The 13,855-nt window shown below is 37.5% G+C and overlaps 1 protein-coding gene across 2 annotated transcripts in view; it reads right to left on the bottom strand.

Annotated features, from left to right (window-relative positions):
- Window positions 1–13,855, bottom strand: part of LOC114356610 (solute carrier organic anion transporter family member 5A1) — a 51,031-nt gene that overhangs the window by 28,579 nt on the left and 8,597 nt on the right. The window contains exon 1 of one of the 2 annotated variants that reach the window (XM_028309855.1): window positions 41–334. The exons of the other annotated variant lie outside the window; for it this stretch is intronic. Coding sequence (XP_028165656.1) covers window positions 41–45 — 5 coding nt within the window. The 5' untranslated portion in view covers window positions 46–334. Of the gene's footprint in view, window positions 1–40; window positions 335–13,855 lie in introns of those variants that run through there. 2 annotated transcript variants of the gene reach the window in all.

Below are 13,855 nucleotides of genomic sequence, written 5' to 3'. Positions count from 1 at the left end.
CAAAGTTATAGATTTACTTAAAACTATTAGATCAACTCACGTCATAGCGCGGCCGTAACTATCGTAATATGCTTCACAACCCCTAATCGGACGCGGCCGTCCGAGCGGAAAGGCGGCTCACGCAAAGCTCTGACGACTGTGACGCTTCCGTATAACGGAGTCGGAGCGTGCAACAACGTGATCGACAATTTCAAAAATAAGGACCGGAATTATGTGTCGATCGTTCATAAATTTCCAACAAATGGAAAGCCCTCGAGCGTGGCTCGGGCTCGCGAGGGTGGAGAGGCTGCGTGCGCGCAGCGGCCGCGGCGAGGAGAGACTGCAGCGCGCAATTACCGGCGCAGGCGCAGCGCAATGCACCCGCTTCGCCCGCCCCTCAGCTTCTCCCCATACGGGGTTTTTATTGGCCGTCTATCCGTTTTTTGTGCGGCACGCATTTACACACGATGGGAGCCGTCTGCACGACGCCCTCCTCCAAAGATTCCCTCTCGTCTCGACACTATGGAATGTCTTTGTCCTTCGAAGGAAGCGTTTTAAACGCGTCCTAGTCGTGCACAGTTTACATACAATATGCGTTAATGCCTTTTTTGTCGCCTTTCGACCCTCGCGGGAACCAACGCTTTGGGGTGAGCCAAAAAAATCGGGGTTCTTTATGAGACACACGTGTGGAAGTATAACATTTAATCTTTCTTGCAACCCGGATAACGAAGTGAAAACGCATCTTGCAGCTGTTGATCACACATAAAAATCATAATTAAGCCAATCGATCACCGCAATTTATCTCATCGATTTATACGAGGGGCGGCTGAAAAGTTTTGAGCCTAAGTATCTTCAAGTGTTATTATTGATTCGCACTAAATTTTATTAATTTGCCAATAACCTCCTTAGTATATGTACAAAGTTTCATTTTATTAGCATCATCACGCTTTTAGTAATTAATCCGTAAACATCATCATGTCTCAGTCATCCGCGCAATGTACGAAATTGAAGTACACAGTTGTCATAAAATGCCTCAGAAAGAAGAACAAAACGCTGACGGTAATATTTGAAGAGATGTCAACAGTTTATGGGGAGTCTGGGACTTCATTTGNCAAGAGTCAGTGCAATGGATTGAAAAGGGAAAACGCCGCCGCGGAAATTCAAAGTGGAGCGATCGACACCCAAGCTCATAGCCACTATTTTTGGGATTGTGGAGGAATTTTATTCATTGACTACCTACTTAAAAAAAACTACAATAAACGAGGATTATTTTACCGTACTGTTGATAAGAGTGCGTCAAGTGGTTGTCGAAATAATAAGAGGTAAACTGGCGAAATGAAATCTGTTATTGCCAGACAATTCGCCCGCGCACACCGCGCATGTTGCAAGGCTTGCCCCGGGTAAAACTGGATTTCAAGAAATTAATCACCTATCACACAGTTTAGTCCAAATCCTTAGCTTTTTTTTCTAATACTCAATTTGGAAAAAGGACCTCCAGGGACGAAGATTTTTGAGTGACAAAGAAATGAAGGCGTCGTTAGAGGATCATTTCGAAGGCAAAGTTTGCGAAATTTTTTTCAGTGGGTTAAAAGCTCTTTTACACAAATGTAAGAAGTGCGTTGTAGTAGAGGGAGATTAGATAGAAAAATATATTTTTGATACTTTTCTATCGGCATTTTTAATACCTTAGGCTCAAAACTTTTCAGCCGCCCCTCGTATGTTAACAAATATGTCTGAGTTTACACTGCAATAACATTGAGACCCATAAAGGCAAAGGACGCAGACGTAAAGTTCGCAATAACAGCAACAGTAGAATATTAATGTGAACGACTCATACGGTTAACTGGACTTGCGAAACTCACCAGTGGGGGCCGATGACCACTGCCGACACCGGCCGGCTTGCGCTACAACCAGTTCCAGTAGGAAAACTATTGCAGAGATATATTAATTACAGTTGGTGTTGAGCAGACGCAACGGGGTGAGTGGGGCGCATTTTTCGACGAGCGTCGATAAGTGCAGCGCGGCGGTGACTGCATTCCGAGATAAGTACATTTTGTGCAATGGGAGAACTATCTGCACGCTATCGGTCGCTGATAACGGGAGGCAGCTACTCGGGCACGTTGCTGTCCAAAATACACCGACGGTTATGATTGTTACGTTTAGTCCGTGATAAAAGTTATTTTTGACGAGACGTATTAATTGACTTCATCAAACGAATGAAAACATTCTCAGTTAATATAGTATTGCGAAAAACTAAGAAGGAGCATAGGTTTTTCTTTTTCGCACAACAGCTCATTGCCCTTCAAAAGGCTCTCTACAATAATAATAACTCATAAACGATCGAGAGCTATTGATCAGCTTGCATTTAGATCAATGTTTCGAGGCGAGCAAATAATTGAGGCGACGTCCCGTTAAAGGAGCCCTGCGCCCGCGCACAATGGATGACAATAACCGCCGATTTATTTAATCTCCCGACGATTGAGCGGCAATGATTCATGCGACGTCCCGCAACCTATTGGCATAAATTGAATAAATCGTTTCAACACGCACGATAACATATTCAAATTAAACGCGCGTGTAGACCGATGTAAGGTAACGTACATCACTGACAAAAATTGATCGAAGTGTCCTCACTTAGAATTCAGTAACGTTTTTTATGAGATGGCATATTGAACGACCAGCCATCTGGAACCGTATTACAGAAACGTTATATTTTTTACAGACATCTTACACGTTTTATGGCCAGATAAGAAGCCAGCATCGTCATCAAGTTAATCCAAACAATCAGTGATTTACCAGGAAGACTCTATGCTAAAATATAGAGGCTCATTTCTGCGTAGCGAAAAGGAAAATCCGTTTGACGTTAGAAATAAATCTAAGCAGGCGGGGTTGTACAAAACTCTACCAGCAAGACTCTACAAAACGAAGACGAATAACACCAAAGTCAACCTTCATCAAATCCCAAAGCAAAAAGTTAAGTCCCAAACGTGAACCTGGCTGATTTGAATGCAGATATAAATGAACACAAAGCTCATAAATTAAAATCTGTTTGCAATAAACATAGGCTTGACATTCAAATTAATTATAACCACGAACACACAAAAGATTATCACTTATTTATTTGTAATGCATTATTGAACCAAAATTATACGAAGAGACCTTCACGAATGTTTTAATCATTTGTTTTTTGTTCCAGGCGTTTGGATATCCAACCTCAGGAGAATTAGCATTTTAAATCTATTGTAACATGTAAAATTTTCAGCCCATGCAAAGCAAAAATACCTAATTCTATTCTGAGTGCATATTTGAATGCCCAAATATTCCAGATCCCAACTTTAGACAAGAGTGAATACAATTTAAACTTTTTAAATTATTTACTCGTCGCCATGACTTCATGATGAAATTAGAAAAAGAAGAAGACGATGTTAGAATACTATTTCAATATCCAATGCACCCTACAGTTCATAATAAACTAGCACATAGAGACATAGAAGCCTGCCCAATAGATCCTGACACCTGAATAGATCCTGATGACACAGAAATAAATCAATCTAATGATTCTGAGGGAAGTCTCTCCAAATTCATAAACGAAATAACAATAAAGTTAACGTCAAGACTCTCGGTTTATTTGAATGGACTACAACAAGCGCGGGCCCGCATTCGGGCGCTCATTGCTCGCTGCGCTAGCGCATCAAAGACGTCTATGATCACTCTATAGGTAAGTGAGAGGACAACGTGCGCGGTCAAGGTAAGTGAGCAGATACCTGTTGTCGATGACACTGTGCACTCAACATTAATCTCCAATTTAAACACAACTCCGAGCTATAAGGTACATTTTGGCCTGACGATGAATCCGTTTTACGAAGAGTAAACAATGCTGTGAAGCGAGATAAAAAATATAGTTCGGAGATAGAAACTATTTATACCGCAGCAATACCTACTCAAATGTGGTAAAATAGACGACAAAAAACACATCTACGACATTTTTCCGAAATTAGAAGTCGTTCATGATGTAAAACCTAGAAATAAGTATAATCCTAACTATCGCCGTAATCGATCTGAGAAAGATATCATTCATTCCATTGTACATTTAGAGATTTATCAATAGAAACAAGGGACCTTATCTTCTCGCATAATAAGACTCTACGTAAAATAAAACAATTACGTATAATATAGAAATTGTCATTCAGTAATGCCAGTCGTTGAAATCGGTACTGCCTATATGGTCATTTCGCTCAAAAATAAAATAATATTAACGAACGATAAAATGGTTATGTCTGTTTATGTTCAAACTTATTGATTAAAATTCAAGCCTTAGCAAGTCGTCCTGACTGGAATGTGTTCATAAAACCAGGAAATTATACAAGTACTATCGTAAGTTAAGTAGGTGTTTATAACATTAATCCAAGTACTTCATTTAATTCAACCTGTTTTGGCCTCATCACAATATATTGGTACTAGTGGATAACAAATTGGCATCTAAATTATGTAAGTTTTAGTTATGTTATTTTACACAATAAATAAGACAGATGTGTTTACAGAAAACAAAAACGAAGTTTTTACACGATTGGTCCTTCAAACCAGAAACCTTTGCATTCCGCTCGTGGTTTCAGCACGTTAAAAGGTTCATCGTATTGTATCGGGGTTAGGCAAGCAGCATTTAAAAGGGAATGTCTTAATTAAGACACAATTAGCATTTATAATTAATATTGGGTGGGCAGTGTAGATTCCTAGGAGCGAGATCCAGTTATTTTAATTGTGAACTGTACTGTAAGGCCCGATAGTAATACCGTCTACGAACTTACTTGCGTGACTACCACTATATTTGCAAATCAAATTCGCGTTAATGCATGTATTAATTTAATTTCCAACGGCAGCTGCTAAATGTCATCGGACGAATGATTTATATCATCTGATAAGAGCAAAACATTCGTTAATTACTGGTAACCAACGCAGATGTGTACACTATGAGTGTTCCAAAGGTATTATTATAATACCCAAGACTGGCAAAACTAAGACCTTGAAAAGGGTTTGAAAGTCAAATGAAAATTAATCGAATATAAATTGGAATTCATCAATAAAAAAAATGAAAATGCCCGAGCTATAAATCTGAAAAAGACGGTTTAAATTAATGTATCGGAAGGTGTGCCGACATAATAAACCATCGGGCAAGGGACGCCCTGCGGCGGCGCGACGCAGAAGTTACAGGTTTGCCGCCACTTACACCAGCAGTAACCCAATGTCACGTCGAGGACGAGTCACGAATGTTATCGGCGAGGTAAAAGTGCAGCAAAGAATTTTAAATTGCACGGTCGCTTTCGTTAATGCATTTCTTATCTCCGTAAGGGAATGCTGCTTGCAGTGCACAAAAATCCGGCGTCCAGTCGTGCTTATTGACATAAATGGGTTTCTTGTCTGAGTTATTTGCTAAAGCCATTAACAATGAGTCTAGGCAATTGTCAGGTTGCAATAATATTAAGTTTGTGATGAAGAACAAACGCCCTAAATTATGACGAACTACCTATATGAAAACTACGAGTATATTAGAATACGACATGCGTCATGAAATTGAAGGTCACTAGTTACAAGCTCTACCTACCACCAATTTGACACTGCTCACCTCCGCTTATTGGACAAAGTGGAACGTGTAAATGAAGAAACGAAACGCTACCCTGTAATCGTTTAACAAGCCCCACCAATGATGAAACAGATGTCATATCTGAAGGCAATATCAATTCGAGCGCTGATAGATTAAAGAGAAGCGATGGAGTTGACACCTCTCTCGGGAAAATTTCAAAAGAAAAAGAACGGCATGATACCTTCGAAGAAAAATAAATACAAAAGAGAAAGTATCATTACAAGTTTGGTATTTTTGGCACAGAGGGTCTCGATAAAGTGCCATCTCAACAGACAAACTTGTATACCAGATTTGCATTACACTTGGATATGCGCGGAGAGATCTTGTCGCAACACCTTTGGTCAGCAAATATGTGTTTTGAATCCATTCAAGTGGCAAGCGTGAAAAATGTAAGGGATTTTTAAATAATTTCAAAATACGACTGTGTGCATATTACATTAGCAGCGTTTGCCTAATATGTAAGTAAGTGGTCAGTGCTGTAGTAGTGGTGGTGACAGTACATAGCTGTGTCTTGTTTTATCAGTATCCGATAAGTGGTTTGTTTTACACAAAGGATTTAAGAGTACATAACACAGTCCCCTGGGTTGGCAGTTTGTTTGGCTGAGCAGAGCAAGCAAATGCACAGCGGTAAATAAACAAACGCTGCTCTTAAAGGCGCCAGTCTTGGGTCACTTTACCCTCTAAAATCTAAAAAGTTTTGGAAACATACGTAAAGCAGAACAAGAACATTTTCGTCCCAATGTATGTGACGAGCATTAGATAATAATGAATTGGAAGATTAAAATAGTTTCAAAAGTTTAATCTTATCAGAAAGACGCAGTAAAATACAAATACAACCGAACCAGTTAAAGCTTAAATCATGAAATTAATGATGACATGATATATTACTCAATACTTGAAGAAAAACTGGACGATGATAACGTATTTAATGATAACGGTTACTTTAGTCGGTTAAACAATCGGTTTTATCTTATAAAACATTAATTGAAGTCAATGACTTCGTCGCACAAATAAAGCTCGTGAATTACGCAGGTAGAGACAAGAGGCCACCTGTTTTAACATTTGCATGATTCCGACGCAATCCCTCTACAACATTTTGTATTACTAACGTTACATTATCCTATTAGGTAAATAGTGCAAACAAATATTTAACAAGAACCATCGCACATACAAACTAGAGCGTATAAAACATTTGATAAATATTTTCACTATAAAAGAACTAGTAAACTTGATCCCATCAAAAACAATACTTGTCAAAAAAACCAAGTCTCGCAACTCAGTTGTTCTACGGTAAAAAGTTGTGAGATCCATGTAATACCAAGTCCAGGCCAGGAAATCTTTAACGTTTTACATAAATTATTGACTTGGCCATCGCACTAAATAATTTTATTTACACGTGTTTTCATGCGATGACCAAGTCAATATATTTATGTAAAACGTTAAAGATTTCCTGGCCTGGACTTGGTATTACATGGATCTCACAACTTTTTACCGTAGAACAACTGAGTTGCGAGACTTGGTTTTTTTGACAAGTATTGTTTTTGATGGGATCTCATTTCTTTTTGTATTTTGTAGACAGCAGTTATGTATCTAGAAAACTGGACCGAAATTGAAAAATTTTACTCGACTTGGCGGTTGCACTACCGTGCCCCCAAATATTTTAGTTTTTCCTTGATTCATACACCAAACACTTCTTATATTCCAAATTTGAAGCTTCTAGGTCTGCTAGAAGTGCCTTAGAGTTTTGATGATCGGTGAGTCAGTGAGTGAGTCAGTGAGTCAGTGAGTCAGTCAGTGAGTGACAAAATTAAGTAACTTTGACCCGTTATAATTCTTAAACTACTGGTTCAAATTGAATGAAATTTTAAATATACCGTGTCTTTACAATGCCTGCATAGCTAATGAAAATTCAGCCTTCTAGTTTTATCCACAACGAAGTTACAGGCGGTCGAAAATGGCCTGAATTGCTTCGAGAAAAGGATGGTACGGCCGTGCCGCTTTTTTGCTCGACTTGGTGGGGGCACTGCCGTGCCCCCAGATAAGATATCGTATCTAAGTTACGCAAAGGAAAAAGCACTAGAATTTGGTAACTGATCTTTTTTTGGACACAACAAACTAAATATTGTGACATTCTTATCTTGTTTTAATAGATTCGATTTGGAACAATTTGCCTTACTGTTAAATAACACACGTTCACACTTGCAAATAGAAAAATTCATCGCCTGTCTTCACCTGACGACTTTAATTGAGGTGTTGGTCAAGTAATTGCTAAGATAATACCATTTACATAGTAGGTACTGCCAAATAAACGAATGATACAGCTTAACGAGGAGATCAACTAAGATAAAGAGCGAAAGTACGGGAGAAAAAACGAGGGCAGATAGGCACGGGCTGAATAAGACCAGCCGGTTACCGCGACACACTAAAGGTTCAGCCAAACCAACGCGTGCTGCCCGCGTGCGCGATGGCGATCATGTTGGCAATAAGTAATGTACTTAGGTCATTTGATCACAGAAAATGGAGTAAAGCCTGGGTGTACCAGGCAAGGTGATCGGCATCGCCATCACCGTCGCGCACGCGGGCTGCACGCGTTGATTTGGCTGAATCTTAAACCACTTGCACTTGCAACGAAACTTCTCCGCAGCCGTACAAGGTGGTTTTTAAGATAGAGCAAATTAATTTTACTGCTGTTAATAGATAAATTAAATATGTTCTAATCCATTATGTAAAATTTTGAACTAAAGAAAGGCTCACAAGATGTTAGATCAGTTCCAAACAGATTAAGACTATAGTAAGAAAATCAATACCAATTCAGATTCCAGAACGAGTCAATATAGTTACGGAATAAAAAGTTCAGTACTACAAATAATTGATACCTAAAAGATTTTTGTATTTATTTAATACACCATGTGAGGGATACTCAATACTCAATTCTTAATAAATAAGGAGAGAAACAGTAATAAATAGAGCTACATACAGAGCAAATGCAACATTTCAGTTAATTCAAAAGAGCGCTCGAGTTGAAAGCTAAACGAAAGGTCGGCTGGTTATCTGTCGTAGACAAAATTTCAAACGCTTTCCCGTCACCAGGCGGCAGGGTTATCGGAGACCCCGACGCCGACATTTCACCACAAGGCCAATGTCACCAACCATCAAAACACCGATATGTAAATGGAAACAATTTAATTTGAAACAAAACTGAAAAAGGTCAGGCCCAGTTTCAAATTATAACAATCGCAGAAGTAACACTTCCATTTAATGTGAAGATACGAAACTGTAGTAAACTAGATATTACATGATCTAATCTAAACACCGATAAAGATTAGTTAAAATTTGTCAATGCACTTACAGGAAAAAATAAATATAAAATAAACCTGCTTTATGTTACTCAACAATCTATTCTTACGAAACAACACGAAACACGTAAAACACAGAATTGGAATTAGCTTGAAGGTATTACAATAAATGCTAAAAGTAATTAACGTTGCTAGGCGCGGAAGACCACGATTTCAATATGAAATAAAACAAAAACATTGGTCTCTTAGCATAATGACAATAGCAAAAGAGACCACGGCACACTCGTTCGCTGCCTTCAAAGTGTAAAGTCATGCTTGTTAAACGCTCCAACCTATTTGTGAGCCACAAAATTACTTGATGACTAACGGCCAACCAAACTCCATGGCCGTGAACCGCTGAATGCCGCCGGATACAAAAATGGAATAAACGAAAAAGTATCAATTCTAACTGATAGCTGTTACTCGACCCACATCAGCGCCCTCGTTTCGGCGAAATCGCAATGTAATTTTGCGACGTACACTTTTTTGGAACACTTTTACTTTGGCACAGCACGGTCCAGCGGCTGAGTGAATGGGCGTATTCGGTGATGACACCAATTTCTCTTTCAATACATCCCATGCCAAGTAACTTGGTTTGATCTTGGTCTCGATTCGTTCGAGCCTCCTACGCCTGCTGCCTACGGTTGCTCAAGACCACGGTCGCGTTTCTGTGCTATCAGTTTATCATTTACTCTTTATCTATTTGGGTACTGTTTGTTTGCAAACAAACCTTTATCGGCGATATTTTCAGTTACACTGGCAAACATAATATTTATTTTAAGTCCTTTTCCATCTTTCGAAATTCTTAAAATTCGCAACATTGTAGGCGCCCGCACAATTTTGAATGCAAATCAACTTCCACATACGTTCATGCGTCACTTATAGCCATTTTCCGCGCAGGTTTTCGCAACACGAACGTCATCATCATGTAAATCCGTCAGACGCATGCGCAAGCCGTATAACATCACTTTCTCCTTCGAACGCAATCACACTTGTTTAAATTTCGCTTTTATCACATATTTTTGCAAAAATGTAGTTACATTTGTAGCCCTAAAAAGAAACTTTCTTGACCCCGTAGCATTGCGGCCTTAATAGACACATTTTAAGCGAAGAATGGATATTGTTCAGTGGGAGTATCCACTAGCCGAGAGCGAAACTAATACAAACTAGTCACTTGGATTACTTTCATCTTGAGGCCGAAAGTTTGCTTTTACTTTCCGTACGAAAATATATTCTTTGAACAGCAATTCGTTCTATGTAGAAGGGAAAATTCTTAGTACCTTTAAAATTAATAAGTTTGTTTAAGTTATTGAGTAACTTAAGTAATAAAGGAATAGGTTACCGAATATTAAAATTCTGTCGTGGAAAATATCGTAGTTCAAGTCACGGAAAAACTATAATTACATATAACATTAATTATCACCAAGTCATTCACACAAAAATCACTTATAGACAGGTTAAATGAACTCGTGTACATTACAGCTTTTTCCTTTAATTCTAAGAATAACCACGTTCAACTTGCTGACGCCTTTTCTGTAAATGAAATTCGAATAATACTGGAATACTTTTTTGCTGAAGAGCAATTAAAACAATTATTTGATCGAACGTGCTTATCGACCCGCTTTAATCTGTAGGCAAAAGCTCCACTGGTATGTTTTGCTAGAGGTTTATAATTAAGAACCGAATGACTGAATTAAATATGCCACTCACTATATCACACGTGAGCTACTATTCTTTGCGCGTGAGAGAAACCAGATAAGTAGCGTTAAGAAAATGAAGCAACAAAGTAAGATACAATTAAGTCGGGGCTTATCACGACCACTCTATTACACCGCTCGAAAAGCTTAGAATTTCTAACAATTTAAATAAATCTGAATTTACAGTTAATTCTTTTTTATATCTAAATTGCCATTGGAAATAGCCAAAGGGCGTACGATGCATAAGCAACGCCTGCTTGCTTGATTGCCAATCAGTATTTTCATGAAAATCAGGGGGCTTGAAATATTTCAATACACGCACGCCACTGTATTGCCATTACTCACAAATTAGCGCTTAAAATTATCTTTTTAGAAGCTCGATGAATCTAATTCGAAGAAACAACATAATAAAGTTTAATTGCAATCCAAGTAAACATTCTTACCTAACGTAAATGGGTATTATGAGCCGACACTAGCCCATGTTAACATATGCATATAAATGGTATGGTGAAGTCAGAAACTTGATATCATAATTTTTTTTTTCAATGTTCATACAAAATAAAATTTATAAAATCAGATTTGTATGAAAATTAAAATAATTTAAATTATGATATCAATTTTCTGACTTTACCATACCATTTATATGCACATATTAACATGGGCTAGTGTCGGCTCATATACCCATTTACCTAACACCCTGTATATTACAATAACCATAAACATAAACGAAGGCAAAAACTTTGCAGATGAAAGTTAGTTGTTTAAATGTTAAACCAAACTAATTATCTTCATAACAAGCACGAGTATTGTTCTACTTAACTCGAGTTACGTCGATTTATTAATAAAAATAATTTGCCGCTGTTAATAAAACACTTAATTAATGATAACGATGGCAAGCGTGGGTCATTACCCGATAAGGTTAGCCGAGTTATCTCGTCTTGCTCAACCTCCAAGTAGCTTATGTCATTTCATCAATATACTCTTATTTATTATTACAAATCCAAAGCAAACTACATTATTTTAAATACAAAGGGTGGAAACAATAAGTGATCTCGTTCGATTCACTCTAATTATTTCTAAACACAAGATATCGAAATACTGGTTACTGATCCTGAAAGTACTTCACGAGCTTTGTCAAACGGTATCAATAGTAGTAGTAAACTGGATCTATCCAAAAATTCGATGTTTCCAGCTTCCATACATTTAGTACACAGGCTATACTAGATAGAGCTCGTGATGCACTTTCAGGATCAGCAACCAGTTTATAGATATATCTTGTATAGTTTAGAAACAATTGAGTTAGATCACTTATCGTTTCCACCCTGCATACTTAAAGACAAACGCTGAAAGTTATAACATTTTTTCTGGATAACATTACAAATTGAAGGTAAACCAAATTGTAGAGTCAAGAGCAGCACATCAGACTTGTTGCAAAAAAGGCCATTATTTCAATGAAATAGGATTCGATTCTACAGTGTTTAGTTTGATATGCTGTCGTCTGTACAGCTATACTAAAAAAACCGCCATAAGGTAATGTAGAGCAAGATATCATCATATAAATAACCATGATTCAGCATTAAATTAAACATATTAAAACTTGTTTCTTAATTATTAGATTTTCCATTGCAATGAGATCATCTACGAAGATGTAGAGTCGTTGACTATGTAACTACTATCTACCAAACATTAAACTTCAAAAATACACATAAGGGCACCATTATTTCCATTTCATTTAAACCTTGTCTTACTTATTTGAGGCCAAGTCTATTAGTAACTTGTACGCATGTCGAGTTCTAGGTCGTCCCTTAAATTATAATAATGAATTAATTACACACGATTTCGGTTCGAACGGTTAAAGTACTTGATTTTTCTTATTCAGTAATCAATAATAAAAGTACAGTCGAGAGCACGTCAAATTATAGCAAAATAGCTCTTACAACAACTATATCAGAGATCACATTAGTCTAATGTACGTAAATTTAAAATAACCCTGACCTAAATACCGTGGTAGGAAGGTACCACAAAAGGGCTAACGTTGGACCTTGGCCAAAGAACCACAAAGCGTAGGATGTTTATTAATTAATGGACGCCATGTTTATTGATTAATGGCTCTATTAGATAACTCTTTCTATCACGATTTTAGTAGGATCCTACTATTTTCTTCTATCTGTCGATTAAAAGAAAGAAATTCCCTTCAACGATAAGATTTGTAAGAACTATTTATTAGTCCAAACAAATAAAGAAATTTTGACTTTTGACTTTTGACTTTTGAAGAAAGCCTGTGATAAACTGCCAAAATCTAAACAATAGTGGCTATATTTTTATGCAACTGGTGCAAAAGATAAAAAAGACATTCAGACATTATGTTGCAGTTCATAAAATACATTGTTTGTTAAAAAATGTCTCATGCAATAATAATATCAAACAAACCAACAAATCTGAGAACCATGTCCATATCTCTCCACAATACTGGCATTTGCGACAATCAGCTTTTTCTTCAGGTAACTACATTACATTAATTAACCCACTTTCAACTTCCCATGCCCAAAAGACATGGTCCATTGAGACTTAAGACCATTACGGTAATCGCTGGCATCAGTTTTATTTTAAAGTAGGTAGTAGATAAAGTCCGCAGCACGTCACACTCAACACTCTACATTTCTCTTGAAAATCACACCGTATTACTTTTCTACATAAAACGCTACAGTGTTCACCTTGTGTCGTCTTTCGACTTCTTAGAATACCAAAACACTAATTAATTACCATCAATGAAAAACCCTTTGCCAGGTACGTTCTACCTAACTACACCACAAGTCCTGTGAAACACGCTTTTCACAAATACATGGCCAACGCGATCGATTATCTCGCCTCCCACAGAATGGAATCTAAATTATAGCCATGCCATGTTATTTTATTTTGACACTCGATACCATTACCAGTGCAGCTACTAAATCGTTATGCTATTAAGTACGAGGTTATTAATATATTCATAATCCCATATACATTGTAATTAAAGGCCAACGGAGTCAATAACTTAGCATTATGGTAATGCCAACATACCTTCTTTAATTTATGGGACTGTGCTGTGCAGTGGACTTGGAAATGATTTACCGGTAAAGGAGATGAAGTACAAAGTTATTTTTAAACGAAATAATGTGTATTCAAGTTTTCTTCTTCGTGTATGTGCATATTAACAGCTGGGAATT

The sequence above is a fragment of the Ostrinia furnacalis genome, unplaced genomic scaffold, assembly GCF_004193835.3.
Source record: "Ostrinia furnacalis isolate ACB-3 unplaced genomic scaffold, ASM419383v2 OfSCF0216, whole genome shotgun sequence".
NCBI classification, from domain to species: domain Eukaryota; kingdom Metazoa; phylum Arthropoda; class Insecta; order Lepidoptera; family Crambidae; genus Ostrinia; species Ostrinia furnacalis.
The sequence above is the reverse complement of the archived record's forward strand: the minus strand, read 5'-3'. Positions and strand labels throughout refer to the sequence as shown.